Source organism: Bufo gargarizans, chromosome 4 (genome assembly GCF_014858855.1).
Source record: "Bufo gargarizans isolate SCDJY-AF-19 chromosome 4, ASM1485885v1, whole genome shotgun sequence".
Taxonomy (NCBI): Eukaryota; Metazoa; Chordata; class Amphibia; order Anura; family Bufonidae; genus Bufo; species Bufo gargarizans.
This window is the reverse complement of record NC_058083.1, coordinates 451,212,826-451,231,711: the sequence shown is the minus strand read 5'-3', so window position 1 is coordinate 451,231,711 and position 18,886 is coordinate 451,212,826. Positions and strand designations below refer to the sequence as shown.

The window sequence follows — 18,886 nt, the reverse complement described above, 5'->3', positions numbered from 1 at the left end:
TTCCTCTGGATCAATGCAATAGGATTTATAGGTTGGACTTGACGGACCTGTGCCTTTTTTTTCAACTATTTAACTATCTTCCTGCATATCGAGAAGAAAAGAGTATCTGGCATGTCCGATTTATATTCTGCAGTGCTGCCTTACCAAGGGAAGATGGCCAATCTTGAACTGGTTAAAGGGGTTATCCCACAAACTTAAAACTGTTTTTTTTTTTACTCGTATCTGGAGGACTTTCTTCCCTTTCTGTGGGTGTACAGCAGCTCATTAGCACTTGCATCTACCAGTATTAATTGCAGTTAGCTCTTGGTAACCGCTTCCTCACCTACACAAAAAATAGTCCCTCCTCAGAGATACATATGGTATCAGATGCACCCACAATTTCCTTCTCCACTGGCCATACAGAGATACAGCTATGTATTTTTCAGAATTTAGAAGTAGGGTTGAATAAATTAAAGGTGTCTGGGCCAGTTCTCCTGATTTTCCATGAGGTCACTACGCTAACACTGAGAGAAGTTAGCCTGCTTTCACATCTGCGTTTTTTGTCCATTCAAAACCCGGCACTCATGCCGGAAACCAGCCGGGTCCCATTATGGTCAATGGGATCCTGCAGTTTCCAGCTATGCCAGATACTGTGAAATCCGGCAGTTTGTCCTGGCAGAGGAAATTTAATAACACAGTTGGGATGCTAGCCTTAGGGAGCAGGGAAGCTACTGAGCACCTTAGTCCACCTCTGAATGCAGGAGAAAGTGGCCTATAAGGGTACACTGCAGAGGGCGCTATCAGAAAAGCATGTATTATACAGAAAAAAAAAAAACAATATTTAACAATATTTTATTGGCTGTGTTGTATATTACAATAATGATTTAAAATGCTCAGTTCAGTGCATATTAATACGTTTTGTGAGTCAACCCCTTAAAAAAAATCCTTGGTATGAGGGTAGCGAAAGTAAATAGAGAGTTCCTGGAAAGTTCAGTACTTAAGTCAAAATTTCATCATGAGATTTTGTGTCACATTTAACTTTGAGGAATTTTGACTGTGTACCGTGGATAAATAGAAACAGGTAAGCAGGTTTTAGTATTATAAGCACATATCTCTAGAACCAGACCCTGAGAGTGAAGGAGAGCACACCGCGCATGCGTGGCATGCTCTCCATTCACTTCTATAGGAGTTCTGAAAAGAGCCGAGCAAGTGCACTCAGCTGTTTCTGGATCTTCCATAGAAGTGAATGGAAGAGCGGCCACTTCTTCTTTCACCTCTATGGGAGTCCAGGAAATAGCTGAGCTGGTGTTTGGCTATTTTTGGCACTCCAATAGAAGTGAATGGAGGGTGGCTGCACTTGCACAGCGCATCCTCATTCATTTTGGGGGCCAAGTTTTTTTTATCTGACAATTGTGGCATATTGCTAGGATATGCCACCAATGTGAGATGAGCAAACCCCCTTTAAATTGAGAGCAATGGTTGTTTAACATCCCCAACATAGACAACTTTAACAAATGTAACTTTAAGTGGCTGTCCCACGAAAAGGCCTCTTTCACACGGGCGAGATTTCCACGCAGGTGCAATGCATGAGGTGAACGCATTGCACCCGCACTGAATCCGGACCCATTCATTTCTATGGGGCTGTGCACATGAGCGGTGTTTTTCACGCATCACTTGTAGATTGCGTGAAAATTGCAGCATGCTCTATTTTGTGCGTTTTTCACACAACGCAGGCCCCATATAAGTGAATGGGGCTGCGTGAAAATCGCAAGCATCCGCAAGCAAGTGCGGATGCGGTGCGATTTTCACGCATGGTTGCTAGGAGACTATCTGGATGGGGACCCGATCATTATTATTTTCCCTTATAACACGGTTATAAGGGAAAATAATAGCATTCTTAATTCAGAATGCTAAGTAAAATAGTGATAGAGGGGTTAAAAAAAAAATATATAATTTAACTCCCCTTAATCCACTTGTTCGCGGAGCCTGGCTTCTCTTCTTTTTTCTTCTTTGAGGAAAAGGACCTGTGGTGAGGTCACTGCACTCATCACATGGTCAGTCACATAATCCACATGGGGTGATGGATCATGTGACGGACCATGTGATGAGTGCAGTGACCTCACCACAGGTCCTTTTCCTCAAAGAAGAAGAAAGAAGAGAAGCCGGGCTGCGCGAACAAGTGGATTAAGGTGAGTTAAATTATTTTTTTTTAAAAATATTTAATTCCTCCATCACTATTTTACTATGCATTCTGTATTAAGAATGCTATCATTTTCCCTTATAACCATGTTATAAGGGAAAACAATAAAATCTACACAACCCCCTAACCCAAACCCGAACTTCTGTGAAGAAGTTCGGGTTTGGGTACCAAACATGCCGATTTTTCTCACGCACGTGCAAAACGCATTAAAATGTTTTGCACTCGCGCTGAAAAATCGTGCATTTTCCCACGACGCACCCGCATTCTATCCGGCCCAAATCAATGACGCCCGTGTGAAAGAGGCCAAAATATTCTAGTTTTTAAACCAGCACCTGGATCTGAATACTTTTGTAATTGCATGTGACAAAAAATGTAGCATAACCACTGAGTTATTCAATAAAATGTGTCTGTATAGCGCCACCTGTTGTGTTTTTTTTTTTTTTTTTCTTATTTCTTTGACCTGCTCACTGAAAAGGCCGTACGTGCTCAGTTTCATCCTTCAACTGCCTCCTGAGCTGTGATAGGCAGAGCTGAAACACGCCCCCTGAGCTGCAGCAGGAGACTCCCCATGAGCTGTCGGCTTGATATAAATCTAGCAGAGCAAGGAATGGGGAGATCTCTGGATCCATGTGAGGTACAGGGCTGGTTCTAGCTTGGTTAGAAGGGGATTGTCATGTACTATATGATGTCTGGTTTTAATTTTTTACATTAGTCATGGGATAACCATTTTTCCATCTTTTAGATATAAATAACCTATGTACAGTCAGGTCCATAAATATTGGGAACTCGACACAATTCTAACATTTTTGGTTCTATACACCACCACAATAGATTTGAAATGAAACGAACAAGATGTGCTTAAGGCTACTTTCACACTAGCGTTCGGGCGGATCCGTTCTGAACGGATCCGCCCATAATAATGCAGACGGAGGCTCCGTTCAGAACGGATCCGTCTGCATTATATTAGCTAAAAAAAGCTAAGTGTGAAAATAGCCTGGGACGGATCCGTCCAGACTTTCAATGTAAAGTCAATGGGGGACGGATCCGCTTGAAGATTGAGCCACATTGTGGCATCTTCAAACGGATCCGTCCCCATTGACTTACATTGTAAGTCTGGACGGATCCGCACGCCTCCGCACGGCCAGGCGGACACCCGAACGCTGCAAGCAGCGTTCAGCTGTCCGCCTGTCCGTGCGGAGGCGAGCGGAGCGGAGGCTGAACGCCGCCAGACTGATGCAGTCTGAGCGGATCCGCCTCCATTCAGACTGCATCAGGGCTGGACGACTGCGTTCGGGTCCGCTCGTGAGCTCCTTCAAACGGAGCTCACGAACGGAAACCCGAACGCTAGTGTGAAAGCAGCCTTACCTGCAGACTGTCAGCTTTAATTTGAGGATATTTACATCCAAATCAGGTGAACGGTGTAGGAATTACAACAGTTTGCATATGTGCCTCCCACTTGTTAAGGGACCAAAAGTAATGGGACAGAATAATCATAAATCAAACTTTCACTTTTTAATACTTGGTTGCAAATCCTTTGCAGTCAATTACAGCCTGAAGTCTGGAACGCATAAACATCACCAGACGCTGGGTTCCATCCCTGGTGATGCTCTGCCAGGCCTCTACTGCAACTGTCTTCAGTTCCTGCTTGTTCTTGGGGCATTTTCCCTTCAGTTTTGTCTTCAGCAAGTGAAATGCATGCTCAATCGGATTCAGGTCAGGTGATTGACTTGGCCATTGCATTACATTCCACTTCTTTCCCTTAAAAAACTCTTTGGTTGCTTTTGCAGTATGCTTTGGGTCATTGTCCATCTGCACTGTGAAGCGCCGTCCAATGAGTTCTGAAGCATTTGGCTGAATATGAGCAGATGATATTGCCCGAAAGACTTCAGAATTCATCCTGCTGCTTTTGTCAGCAGTCACATCATCAATAAATACATGAGAACCAGTTCCATTGGCAGCCATACATGCCCATGTCATGACACTACCACCACCATGCTTCACTGAGGAGGTGGTATGCTTAGGATCATGAGCAGTTCCTTTCCTTCTCCATACGCTTCTCTTCCCATCACTCTGGTACAAGATGATGTTGTTCCAGAACTGTGAAGGCTTTTCTAGATGTCGTTTGGCAAACTCTAATCTGGCCTTCCTGTTTTTGAGGCTCACCAATGGTTTACATCTTGTGGTGAACCCTCTGTATTCACTCTGGTGAAGTCTTCTCTTGATTGTTGACTTTGACACACATACACCTACCTCCTGGAGAGTGTTCTTGATCTGGCCAACTGTTGTAAAAGGGTGTTTTTTTCACCAGGGAAATAATTCTTTGGTGATCCACCACAGTTGTTTTCCATGGTCTTCCAGGTCTTTTGGTGTTGCTGAGCTCACCGGTACGTTCCCTCTTTTTAAGAATGTTCCAAACAGTTGTTTTGGCCACGCCTAATGTTTTTGTGCTATCTGATGGGTTTGTTTTGTTTTTTCAGCCTAATGATGGCTTGCTTCATTGATAGTGACAGCTCTTTGGATCGCATCTTGAGAGTTGACAGCAACAGATTCCAAATGCAAATAGCACACTTGAAATTAACTCTAGACCTTTTATCTGCTCACTGTAATTGGGATAACTGGGGAATAACACACACCTGGCCATGGAACAGCTGAGAAGCCAATGGTCCCATTACTTTTGGTCCCTTAACAAGTTTGAGGCACATATGCAAACTGTTGTAATTCCTACACCGTTCACCTGATTTGGATGTAAATACACTCAAATTAAAGCTGACAGTCTGCAGTTAAAGCACATCTTGTTTGTTTAATTTCAAATCCATTATGGTGGTGTATAGAGCCAAGAATGAATTCGAATTGTGTCGATGTTCCAATATTTATAGACCTGACTGTACCTTATAGTTAATCACTATCAGATTGGTGAGGGTCCAACACCCGGCATCTCAACATATCAGCTGTTTGCAGCAGTGGACAGAGCAGGAAGCAGAAGGCTCCTCTGTTCACCGTGTAGTGGTCATGCTGGAGTAGTGCAGCATGGCTCTAGTTAACTAAAAGGTGGACAATCTTTTTAAGGAGGCACTTGTGTTACGTTGGCCCATGGTGTCAACAGTGTGATAAGTTTTCATCCAGCATGAGGATCACAGTGTTGGTGGAGTAGTGTCCATCATCGCTGGGAAGAAAATGCTGGTTCAGAGAGAGAACCTTCACTAATGTAGCAGTTTTTGCATATTTCTGACATACTATCTTTGCTCATATGGATTGGCTCTACAGTAACTTCGAGAAATTGTCAATGAAAGTTTTAAGGGGTCTGACTTCTTTTTGGACCAACCCATTGAGTTGGTTTGAGAGCAGGGAGCTGCACACTTGAACCTGCAGGTTTTATTGCCTGTCTTAGACCCTAGAGAATATTTGCGTTTGCTTTGACGACAAAGTTTTGTATAAAAGACTTTGCATAAGTGGTTTGTATTGGCGGTATGTTCTACACATCCTTTGCAAGGAGTGCACAACAAGGACTTAAAATAGCCATATTTTAATCAGTTCCCTACAGCAGGTGGCAGTAAGGGTACAGGGTGATATCTGAAATTTTACTTCTGTTTCCCTTTTTGCAACTGCAGTCATTTGTTCCTCTCTATCTGTTTAGTTGACACACGCTGCAGTATTTGTATAGATATTGCAGTCTATGAGCTGTTTTGCATGTGCACCATTCACAGGTTTAAGAAAAAAATCAGTTTAGATGAGAGTTTTGGTTCATGGCAATAAATGTCTTTTATTAAGACTCCCTGTAGGATGCACCGACTACTGTATTCTGTTGAGTTACTGGGTTCCTTCTTAGGGTACTGATGGCATTTGTAAGACTGATCAGGATCCTGATCCGTCTTACAAATGCATTGAATTGTCGGATCCGTCTTTCCGGTGTCATCCGGAAAAACTGATCCGGCATTTATTTATTTTCACGAAAATACGTCATTCCGGTATTTTTAATGCCGGATACGGCACGAATACATTCCTAAGTAAAAAAAAAAAAAAAGCCAGAAGACATCCTGATGCATCCTGAACGGATTGCTCTCCATATTCCCCCTTTCTATGCAATCTAATGCTCCATAATATTCACTGACCTGCGATCCCTGTGATAATAATTCATGAAGCAGCAGCCGGCTCACTGCGCACAGTGCTTCTACTTCCGGCGGCTGCTACATGAATTATTATCACAGGGATCACAGGTCAGTGAATGTAACGGAGCATTACATTGCATAGAAAGGGGAATATAAATCTCATTCTAACTCCTAAGACTCCTGTGCCAGCCTTCTGTCTCCCAGGGAAGCACGAGTCAGAAGCACAGCGTCTGCACAGCCCGTCTTTTTGAATGGACGGATGGCTCTTAGAAACGCTCTTTTGAAGAGTGCTGCTAAGGGCCATTTCAGCCCCAGTTTTCTACCAAAAATGAACGTTTTGGCTAAATAAAGTCTATTGCAAAATTGTTACCTATCACTTGCCCTACACTTTAGCCAAAAAAATAAAATAAAAATATGACAGTTATCCTTTAAGACTGGTGTTTCCTGCACCAGTGTTGATCTCCTGTGCGCTGGAGTGAGATGCTCATAATTTATTAAGAACTAGCAGAAGGATCTGGCTTCATCTATTTCATTCAATGTTTGTGTGTGTCGTTAAAAGATATCAACAGTATCTCCCACAAGATTGACCTCAACAGCACCCCGCCGCCTTAACAGTGAACTCCACAGCCCCCACCCCTTAACACTGACACCCCCCCCCCCCCCCAAAGTTCCCTGCCTCCCTAAAATTGGACCTCCACAGCAGCCCACCCCATTAACTTTGACATTCATAGCAGCCCACCCCCTTAACCCCTTAGGGACCCATGACGTACCGGTACGGCATGGATCTCGAATCCTTAAGGACCCATGACGTACTGGTACGTCATGGCTTGAAATCGCGATTCCGGCGCCGCGGGGGTTAATTGGAACGGGATGCCGGCTGAAATCATTCAGCCGGCATCCCGTAAAAACGCAGGGGGGAGTCATTTGACCCCCCCGTATCGACGATCGCAGAAAACCGCAGGTCAATTCAGACCTGCGGTTTTCTGCGTTTCTGGTCCATTCGGGTGTCCTGTGACCCGATGAACCGGAATAAGACTGCGATCGGTGGCGTGATTACACACCACCTATCGCAGTACGAAGATTTGGAGAGGTGGTGCTGGCCCTGGTGCTGATGCCTGCTGTCCAGGGTGCTGATTGGTGCAGGGGAGAGAGGCGCGAGATTCAAACTTCCTGCGCTCCTCTCTCCCCTCCTCTTCCTGTCCTGACCGTGCAGCACCGTTCAGCACCAGTTCCTGAGTCCCCCTAATCGTAATCCATCACCCTCCTGCACCCATCGCCACCCAGGTAGGTTAGGGTCAGTGAGGGAGAGGCACCATTAGGAAGGGAAAGAAGGGAAAAGTAAGTTAGGAAAAAAAAAAGAACTTTTACACAAAACTTTCTTGATCCATCTATCAGACCCCAGAACCCGCCCCCCCCCCCCTGCCACTTTGACCGTGCGGAAAAATCTATGCGGCCCCCCTGCCCACCCCCTCCAGGTACCTATCCCCAGGGGTGAGACCCGTGCCCTTACCAGTGGAAACCTGTTGCTGGTCAGGTATAAGGACAAGAGGTATGTCCTTATGCTGTCCACAATCCACGGTAACGGCACCACCCCTGTCCCTGTGCGAGGTACCGCGGCAACGGTCCTCAAGCCCGATTGTATCGTCGACTACAATCGGTATATGGGAGGAGTTGATCTCTCTGATCAAGTCCTCAAGCCATATAACGCCATGCGCAAAACCCGGGCATGGTACAAAAAAGTTGCGGTCTACTTGGTACAGGTTGCCATGTACATCTCTTTTGTACTATCCCGAAGCGCTAGTAGCACAGGGACATTCCTCCAGTTCTATGAGGCAGTCCTCAAAGACCTGATCTTTTCGGACCGGGAAAGAGCAGGCCGGAGTACCTCGGGAACTGGAGGCGCCCGGATCGTCCCTGGCCAACACTTTCCAGGTGTGGTCCCCCATACTGGAAAGAGGGAACGAACCCAAAAAAGATGCAGAGTGTGTCGCAAGAGGGGGATACGGAAGGACACCACTACTCAATGTGACACGTGCCCCGATCATCCGGGCCTCTGCGTTATCGATTGCTTCAGGGAGTATCACACTTCCATGGAGTACTACATTTTTATAATCCCCAACAGTCCACTAGAGAACATAAAACACTATGGGCCAGCTATATCATTAGGCAAAGTCACTTTTGTGGAGTGGAAAAGTCGCAAAAAAGTCCCAAAGGCTAAAACTGCGCACAAATTTGCGACTTTTTTCTGCTCTGCACTATGCTCGCCAGTTTTCTGAAAGTGGGCGTGTTTTCGTATGTAAATGAATCTCTAGACAGATTTACTATTGGGACTTTTTTAAAAAGTCGCAAAAAAGTCGCAACTTTACTCCAGTGAGGACCATGCTTATCTTATGAGACTTTTTAATAGAACATGCGACTTTTTCATAAAAACGTGCGACTTTTGTAAAGCTGCTTACTGACGGATAAACTGCTACCGTCAAACCACATTTATTACAGTCTTAAAGGGGCGATCATAAATCTGACTTGGCTAAAACTGACTTTAGCCACATGTGAAAGTGGAGTGAGCTGTCAGAGTCGTGATAAATCTGGCCCTATGGCTCTCAGACTTTGGAGACACGGAAACAATTTTTTTTCCCCAAAAAAATATTAGTTTTAGAGCATGCATCCTCAAACTGCAGCCCTCCAGATGTTGTAAAACTATAACTCCCAGCATGCCCAGACAACCTACAGCCATCAGCAGGGCATGGTGGGAATTGTAGTTTTACAACATCTGGAGGGCCGCAGTTTTTAGGATGCCTGCTTAGTGTCTCCAAAGTCTGAGAGCCATACATATTGGGCATTGTCACGTGCGTAAAAGTCGTCGCTATAAAAATAACTTTTGCCCAAACGCCTCGGATGAACGGTGTTAAAAATATAAAATAAAAACGGTGCCAAAACACCCATTTTTGGGCAAAATTTCCATTTGAATCCTTTTTGCCGGTAATAAAGCAAGGGTTAACAGCCAAACAAAATTCAATATTTATGGCCCTGATTCTGTAGTTTGCAGAAACACCCCATATGTGGTCGTAAATGGCTATATAGCCGCACGGCAGGGCATAGAACGAAGGGAACTCCATACGGTTTCTGGAAGGCAGATTTTGATGGACAGTTTTTTTTTTTGGACACCATGTCCCATTAGAAGCCACCCCTGATGTAGTCTAGACTAGAAACTCCAAAAAAGTGACCCCATCTAAGAAACTACACCCCTCAAGGTATTCAAAAGTTACTTTACAAACTATGTTAACCCTTTAGGTGTTCCACAAAACTAAATAGCGAATGTAGAAACACTTTTAGAATTACATTTTTTTTTTAGTACATTGCCTCAAAAAAGAGTAATATAGAGCAACCAAAAATCATATTTACCCCTAAAATAGTCCCAAAACAACAACCACCTTATCCCGTAGTTTCCTAGATGGGGGTCACTTTTATGGAGTTTCTACTCTAGGGGTGCATCAGGGGGCTTGAAAGGGTACATGGTGTAAATAAACCAGTCCAGCAAAATCTGCCTTCCAAAAACCATACGACGTTCCCCTTCTTCTATGTCCTGCCATTTAGCCAAATAGTAGTTTACGACCACATATGGGGTGTTTCTGCAAACTACAGATCCAGGGCAACCCATTTTGAGTTTTGTTTGGCAGTTAACCCTTGTTTTACTCCTGGAAAAAATTGATTATATTGGAAAATTTTTCCCAAAAATAGAAATTTCAAAATTGTTTCTCCATCTGCCATTAACTCTTGTGGAACACCTAAAGGGTTAACAAAGTTTGTAAACCCAGTTTTGAATACCTTGAGGGGTGTACTTTCTTTGATGGAGTCACTTTTTTGAAATTTCTATTCTAGGGGTGCAACAGGGGGCTTCAAATAGGACATGGTATAAACAAAACCAGTCCTGCAAAATCTGCCTTCCAAAACCCATATGGTGTTCCCCTCCTTCTATGTCCTCCTGTTCGGCCAAACAGTAGTTTACGACCACATATGGGGTGTTTCTGCAAACTACAGAATCAGGGCAACCCATTTTGTGTTTTGTTTGGCAGTTAACCCTTGTTTTACTCCTGGAAAAAATTTATTATATTGGAAAATTTTCCAAAAAATAGAAATTTCTAAATTGTTTCTCAATCTGCCATTAACTCTTGTGGAAGACCTAAAGGGTTAATAAAGTTTGAAAAAACTGTTTTGAATACCTTGAGGGGTGTAGTTTCTAGAATGGGGTCATTTTTGGGAGGTTTCTATTATCTAAGCCTCACAATATGACTTCAAACCTGAACTGGTCCATAAAAAGTGTGATTTTGAAGATTTCTGAACTTCTAAGCCTTGTAACATCCCCAAAAAATAAAATATCATTCCCAAAATGCTACAAACATGAAGGCGACATATGGGGAATGTTAAAGTCATCATAATTTTGGAGGGTATTACTATGTATTACAGAAGTAGAGAAACTGAAACTTAGAAATTTGCTAATTTTTTTCACAATTTTTGGTAAAAATTTTATTTTTTTAATGCAAAAAATTAACTTTTTTGACCCCATTTGTCATAAGGTACAATATGTGATGAAAAAACAATCTCAGAACGGCCTGGGTAAGTCAAAGCGTTTTAAAGTTATGAGCACTTAAAGGGACACTGGTCAGATTTGCAAAAAATGGCCAAGTCCTTAAGGTGAAATAGGGCTGAGTCCTTAAAGGGAGTCTGTCACCACATTTTAGCATGTTAGACCGTTAAAATAGGGTTATGTGATCCAGCCAGAACATAAAAACGGTACCTTTGTGGTAGAAAACGGACTTTCCAATTTGCCGAAAAAGAAGTTATAAGATTATCTTCTGAGCCCTCTCAAGTGCCCAGGGCGGTCTCTCAATCCTCGGAGCCCCAGGCAGGCACCTCCTAAACGGCTGATAACTCGGTCCTCCGTGCGCCTCTGCCCGCCCGTTTACTCCCCTCCCCTGTCCCTTTCCACTGCGGCTGTGCGGTCCAAATCGTAGCGGGCGCATGCGCAATGCGATGTCCGCTCCTGGCAGGGCATCGCAATACCTACTGCGCATGCGCCCGCTACGATTTGGACCGCACAGCCGCAGTAGAAAGGGACAGGGGAGGGGAGTAAACGGGCGGGCAGAGGCGCACGGAGGGCGGAGTTATCAGCCGTTTAGGAGGTGCCTGCCTGGGGCTCCGAGGATTGAGAGACCGCCCTGGGCACTTGAGAGGGCTCAGAAGATAATCTTATAACTTCGTTTTCGGCAAATTGAAAAGTCCGTTTTCTACCACAAAGGTGCCGTTTTTATGTTCTGGCTGGATCACATAACCCTATTTTAACGGTCTAACATGCTAAAATGTGGTGACAGACTCCCTTTAAGGGATTAACTTTGACATTCACAGCAGCCCGTCTCTTTAACAGTGAGTTCCACAGCACCCCACCCCTTGAGTGACCTTCACAGGGGCACGTCCCTTTAACAGTGACCTACCCCACTCCAGGCGGGGCCGCAATGCACGAGCACAGTCCGTGGGGCAGCCCCAGCGGATTGCGGACTCATTCACTTCCGATCCGGCTGTTACGCAAAAAGATTGGACATGTCCTATCTTTTTGCGGAACGGAAGTACGGGACGAAACCCCACGGAAGCACTAGTGCTTCCGTAGGGTTCCGTTCCGTGCTTCCGTTCCGTACCATTCCGCATCTCCGGATTTGCGGACCCATTCAAGTGAATGGGTCTGCATCCGTGATGCGGAATGCCCACGGAACGGCACCTGTGTATTGCGAATCAGCAAATGCCGTCCGCAATACGGCAACGGGAAGCACACATGGGAAGTTCGTGTGCAGGGGGCCTAACGGTGATCTCCACAGTCCCCCGCCCCCTTAACAGTAACCTCCACAGTACTTGTCCCTTTAACAGTGACCCTCCACAGTACCTCATCCCCCTTAACAGTGATTTCCACAACACCGCACCCCCTTAACAGTGGCCTCTACAGCAATCTGCCCCTTAACACTGACCTCCATAGCGGATAGTCCCCTTAACTGTGACCTCCACAGCACTCTGCTCCCTTAGCCATGTCATCCACAGGGCCCTGCCCCTTTAAAGCTGACCTACAGCAGTAAAGAAAAATAGCTTGGTTGTTATGGAAAACTGGTGTAAAACTGTGTGTATGTGGGGATGAAGGCCCTGCGGGCTTCTATTGGCTGATGAGGGTCATGTGACTGTGTGTATGGCAGTTGGGAAATGAGACCTGCAGGCTTCTATTGGCTAATGCATTTTTTGGGAATATCTCAGGGACGGTACGTGCTAGAGAGCTGAGACCTGGTCTAAAACCTTTCCGGACACCTGATGTACCTGTGTGCCAAATTTCGTGATTGTAAATGTGACTGTGTGGGTTCATTTGGCAGCCATACATACACTCAGCTTTATATATTTGATTGCCTATTAATAGGTAGATTATGTTCATCTCTGGCCTTCCACGCTCCAGAAGCTTAAATCTATGCCATCCAGGGGCTAGCACTGAGCTATAATCTTCTCCAGTTTTTGGAGTAAATTAGAGTAAATCTGGTGGGCTGTGTAGGCTCTGCCCCTCCCGATAAGGCCCGTCCATTTTCTTGCAATTTTTGTAAAGTTTCAAAAAGCCCAAAAACTTGGAAATTTGTGACATTTAAATACTACTTTTGTAGAGTGAAATCCTCGATAAATCACAGTTAGGCCTCATGCACACGACCGTCGTTTCATTCCGTGTCTGTTGTTCCGTTTCTTGTGATTTTCTGCGGACCCATTGACTTTCAATGGGTCCGTTGAAAACTCGGCTAATGCACAGTTTGTCATCCGCATCCATGGTTCCAGTCCGTCAAAAAAATATAACCTGTCTTTTTTTTTTTTCACGGAAAACGGTTTGCGGACCCGTTCAAGTCAATAGGTCCGTGAAAAAACGCGGAGGCACACAAGATTGTCGTCAGCGTCCGTTTTTTTCCTATCATTTGCATGGCAAACTTGACTTAGACTTTTTTTTACTTTTCCTTCATGTCTGGTGATCCTCCAAAAATAAAGAAAGACACACTGAAACGGAACAACGGAACCCCATTTTGCGGAACGGAACACAACAACGGTTGTGTGCTTGAGGCCTTAGTGACGAATCGATGGGACCAGGGTTTCTGGCTCTAGTTTATGCTGTCCTCAAATTAGCCAGCATACACCTGGTGACAGATTAGGTACATTTGTCAGGTCTTTATATGGAAAATGACCCTGCCTTTATTCCCTTCAGGTTCAGAGGCTGGATGCAAACCTACCATGGCTAACATTCCAATCAGTTACTCATGCTTTACAATCTCTTTATTCTCTCGTCAATGATGCTAAGCTCTTTACATACTTTTATGTATCAGCTTTTAATGCTAAGCTGTTTTTCTGGAAATGGGGAATTGGAGCACAATGGAAACTCGTGTTTGTATGCATGGTATTTACATGGCATCTTATGTGAAAGAGAAGACCTAGATTTTGTCCATTATTGGCTTACGCACATTAACCGTATGCTCCCATAAGTGCCTGAATTGTGTTGGCGGTGCTATACAGAAAGGGGCACTATGTTAGATATTTGCTGGGGCTCTCCTCACATTCAGACTTTCTGATAGCAGATCTTAAACATTTTCCACCATTTCTGTGGGAGACAGATAACAAGTACCCCTCAACTTACTTCACTATCGGCTATCCTGGGCACTCTGAAACAAAAAGCTTTTGTGACATTTTCTGATGGTGGCTGGAATGGTGATCCACAGACACAAGAAGAAAAACTGCATCCTGATACATTTTCAGGGCCATTCTATACCGTAGATTACATGGTTTTTCAAAATCCTTTACTTACCCCTTAAAGGGGTTGTCCGAATTATGGAAAAAAAAAATATATAGCACTGTAAATCTGATGGTCAGCGATATATAATTAAGCTAAGTAAGTTTTAGGCAAAAAATATATCTATTTCCTCATTTCCCTGGTTCTCTTTTGGCCCTTTGTTTACTTGCAATAAAAACAATCTCTGCCCCTCTCCCTGCACTGCAAAGGGAGTTAATACAAGAGCTGCCCTGAGTGACATGTCTGCCCGCTGGGAGACTCGGCAGCATGTTGTATGTGTAGAACTACAAGTCCCAGCTGTACAATGACACTGCTAAGGGAGTGGATACAAGAGCTGCCCTGAGTGACATGTCTGCCTGCTGGGACACTCAGCAGCATGTTGTATGTGTAGAACTACAAGTCCTAGCTGTACAATGACACTGCTAATACACACAGGATCTTCCCCCTACCTGTTGTGCAATGCTCTGCAGAACTTCTCTTTCAGCTCCTGTGCCCAGCATTTGTCTCCTCACTGCCTGCAGCTACACAGTAAGGCCTCATGCACACGGCCATTGTTTGGGTCCGCATCTGAGCCGCGGTTTTGGCGGCTCGGATGCGGAACCATTCACTTCAATGGGGCCGCAAAAGATGCGGACAGCATTCATTGTGCTGTCCACATCCGTTGCTCCGTTCCGCGGCCCCGCAAAAAAAATAAAAATAACATGCCCTATTCTTGTCCCCAAAACAGACAAGAATAGGCAGTTATATCAATGGCCGCCTGTTCCGTTCCGCAAATTGAGAAAAGCATACGGGCGTCTTCCGTTTTTTTGCGGATCCGCGGTTTGCGGACCGCAATAAACGGCACGGTCGTGTGCATGTAGCCTAATCACTTCAGCCCGGAGTCTGTGCAGCTGAAGGGGTTAAGAATCCTGGGAGAGAGCAATAAGCAGCAGCCGGCAGTGCAGGGGGGCGTGGCCGGCACAGTGAGGTGTCTGGTGTACAGATCTCTCAGGCTTGTGCACCAACATTATCAGAGCAGGGAGAGAAGCTGACATCACAGGTCATGTGACCCTCAGTGAAATCTGAGAAGCCAGCCACTGGAGATAAAGTGAGTTAATTGGGAAGCTGTTACATTTGCCCAGTTAGGCCCCCTGCACACGATCAGGATTGCGTGCAGATTTTCCGTGCGGAAAATCCGTACCGTAGGTCATGTACATTGTATTCTATGAGAATTTGAAATTCTCAATGCACACGATGCTGATTTTTTCCGCGCAGATTTTGACCTGCGGTGCGGATTTTAAAATCCGCGACATGTCAATTTTATTTTTCCTGACCGAATTTTCTTCATTCACTTAGTGAAATCCGCATGCGGAGAATCCGCACGCAAATCCGCATGCAAATCTGCACCAATTAATGCGGATTGACTGCACAGATTTGCCTGCGAACACCTGCGGATTTCAGTGCGGATTCCCTGCACATGAATCCTGAACGTGTGCATGTACCCTTAGAAACATAGAAAGATAATAAAATAAAATAACTCGGACAACCCCTTTAATGTGCTAAGATATGGGCATATACTTTATATGGGCATATACTTTATACACATTTGTGCTGTGTTCTGATTGACATATTGGATTGTGTATCCTGTAATGTTGGCATATTCTTATCTACAGCTTTTTGTATTTCTTGTTTAAAAAAATAATAGATTATAGATAAAAATACAAGTTCCACTCAGCCTTTTCCCCCAAAACTACGGTATATATGTATCTGTTCAGCTCTTCCCTCAGATAGGAGAGTACATTCAATGTGACAGGTTTGGGATTTTTTTCTTACTTTGGTTTCATTTTCTAAAAATAAGTTTTTATGACTTTTTTACCTGTGAGTTATGTGAAAGAAAATGTATTTATAGCTAAAATGTGGTTTGGATATTATAATTCTGATAACTGGTGACAGTATTTTGTTTAAGACAAGTCCTTAGCCAATCATAAAAATAACTTTTGAGTGAATTTGTGAGTGATGCAGTATACTGGAGCTGTGGTGGCCAACATTTGTGGGGAACCTCGGGTTCAACTTTTGACTCCCTTCACGTTAAATTAAGGCCTGGTTCAGTGTGCAGATATGAGGTTTCTTTTTTTTTTTTTTTTTACTTAGCTGTATTTGCACCCACCATATTTCCCACAGTTATTTGGGAGGGAACGTAGATCACTTATTTAGGCCTCTTTCACACTTGCGTTGTCCGGATCCGGCGTGTACTCCACTTGCCGGAATTACACGCCGGATCCGGAAAAATGCAAGTGTACTGAAAGCATCGTCTTCAAAATGCTTTCAGTGTTACTATGGCACCCAGGACGCTATTAAAGTCCTGGTTGCCATAGTAGTAGTGGGGAGCGGGGGAGCAGTATACTTACAGTCCGTGCGGCTCCCGGGGCGCTCCAGAGTGATGTCAGAGCGCCCCATGCGCATGGATCATGTCATCCATGCGCTTGGGGCGCCCTGACGTCACTCTGGAGCGCCCCAGGAGCCGCACGGATGGTAAGTATGCTGCTCCCCCGCTCCCCACTACACTTTACCATGGCTGCCAGGACTTTAGCGTCCCGGCAGCCATGGTAACCATTGAGAAAAAGCTAAACGTCGCATCCGGCAATGCGCCGAAACGACGTTTAGCTTAAGTCCGGATCAATGCCTTTCAATGGGCATTCATTCCGGATCCGGCCTTGCGGCAAGTGTTCAGGATTTTTGGCCGGAGCAAAAAGCGCAGCATGCTGCGCTATTTGCTGCGGCCAAAAAACGTTCCGTTCCGGAACGGAAGACATCCTGATGCATCCTGAAGGACGGACTGTCCATTCAGAATGCATTAGGATAATCCTGATCAGTATTCTTCCGGCATAGAGCCCCGACGACGGAACTCTATGCCGGAAGAAAAGAACGCAGATGTGAAAGAGCCCTTAGGTCTATAAGAGACAGTCCATACACAAATATAAAAACACAAGGAGGCACACTTCCTGTAAGCAGGGTCATCCCTATTAAGGCTCCATTCAGACGTCCGCAATTGTGGTCCTCATCCGTTCCGCAATTGTGCGGAACGTGTGCGGACCCATTCATTCTCTATGTGGACGGAATGGATGCGGACAGCACACGGTGTGCTGTCGGCATCCGCATTTCCGGAGCGCACCGCCGATCTTCCGGCCCGCGGCTTTGGAAAAAAATAGAGCATGTCCTATTCTTGTCCGCAATTGTGGACAAGAATAGGCATTTCTATAGGGGTGCCGGCCGGGTGTATTGCGGATCCGCAATGCACTATGGACGTGTGAATGGTCCCTAAACCAGGCATACTGGTAGTGCTGATCCTGATGATTAAAATGATACCTTTCTTGTGAAAATCCGTTGTGACATTCCAGAGGAAGCCTTTTATTTTCAATGCAGTTGAGGGCTTTAGCACACAAGGGGCGTGGGATCACTGGAAAGCTGAGGTGCAGGCCACTCCCCTCGCTGCACTGAAGCATCATTTACATAAAGAGTAAAAGTCTGTTTTTCTCAGGAATGCTACAATTGATTTTCACAAGACAGGTATCATTTTATTCAGCAGGCTTACCCCTGCCCAATCCAAGAGAGTTGATCCTGCTGACAGGTGTCCTTTAAGAGAAGGCACCATCTGAATTTCCCTTTGCTTTTGAAGTGACACATGGCTCCCAGCATCACTGTACTGCGTTAAACTAAACATTTGTTCAGCTCCGTTCATTAAATGGACCTGAGCAAAATATGTATTAAATATGATGGACAACCCTTGTTTCCCTTCCCTTTGGACATCATAGAGACTGCTTTGGGAAGAGTGGAGAGCCACTGTCACTCTCTTGCAGACTTGGACTGACCATGTATTACATGAGTTCATCTCAGTAGCCAGTTTACAGCATCGCCCCCATATGAAAAGGTTTTCGGTGGTGAGCCATTGCCTTTTAGACTAATCTTGCATGGTTATTGTGAGATATTTATTGTATTTTTTATGCATTATAATAAAAAAATCTCAAAGCAAAAATGAATGACTGCCTCATTTGTTGTCCCATCCAATGTATTTTCAGCTCTGTGTCGTCTCTCCATAGAATTGGTCTAATGGTTGTTCTTCTTTCTGCAGTCCATCTTCACCAGAATGGCCGTTGTGAAGGCTCTTGACAAGATAAAAGACAGTGATTTCTGCCTGTGAGTTCCGCTGTACTTCTCGGTACAAGTATATTATTAACAGAAGAGTGTGAAGGAGGAGCTGATAAGAGGAAGTGCACAATACCTGCTTGTTAACCATCTGCTGATGAATTGACCTTCTCCTTTCTTCTTTTTTGGAAGCTATTCAGAGTTCACAGAACTATATGTGCACATAGCTAGCAGAATACCCCCCCCCATCAGCATTATGGTTAGAGATACTTTTGTGGATTATTTTTCCTCGGAGCTCAGTAAACATTTCTTGAAGCAACATGAAAGATGACAACTCCATTTTCTTCTAAACATTTGTTGAGGGAGATAACCAGATTTTTTCCTATTGCTATAAATAATTTTCATAGCTAGTTTAGGCTACTTTCACACTTGCGTTCGGAGCGGATCCGTCTGGTATCTGTACAGACGGATCCGCTCCTATAATGCAAACGATGGTATCCGTTCAGAACGGAACCCGTTTGCATTATATTTCAGAAAAAAGTCTAAGTGTAATTTGTATTCAGACGGATCCGTCCAGACTTTACATTGAAAGTCAATGGGGGGCGGATCCGTTTGAAAATTGCACCATATTGT

The 18,886-nt window shown here is 44.6% G+C and overlaps 1 protein-coding gene across 2 annotated transcripts in view; it reads left to right on the top strand.

Annotated features, from left to right (window-relative positions):
• Positions 1–18,886, top strand: part of PUS10 (pseudouridine synthase 10) — a 124,383-nt gene that overhangs the window by 72,645 nt on the left and 32,852 nt on the right. For both annotated transcript variants that reach the window (XM_044290578.1, XM_044290577.1), the window contains exon 9: positions 18,240–18,304. In XM_044290578.1, the coding sequence (XP_044146513.1) occupies positions 18,240–18,304 (65 nt within the window). The remainder of the gene's footprint in view (positions 1–18,239; positions 18,305–18,886) is intronic.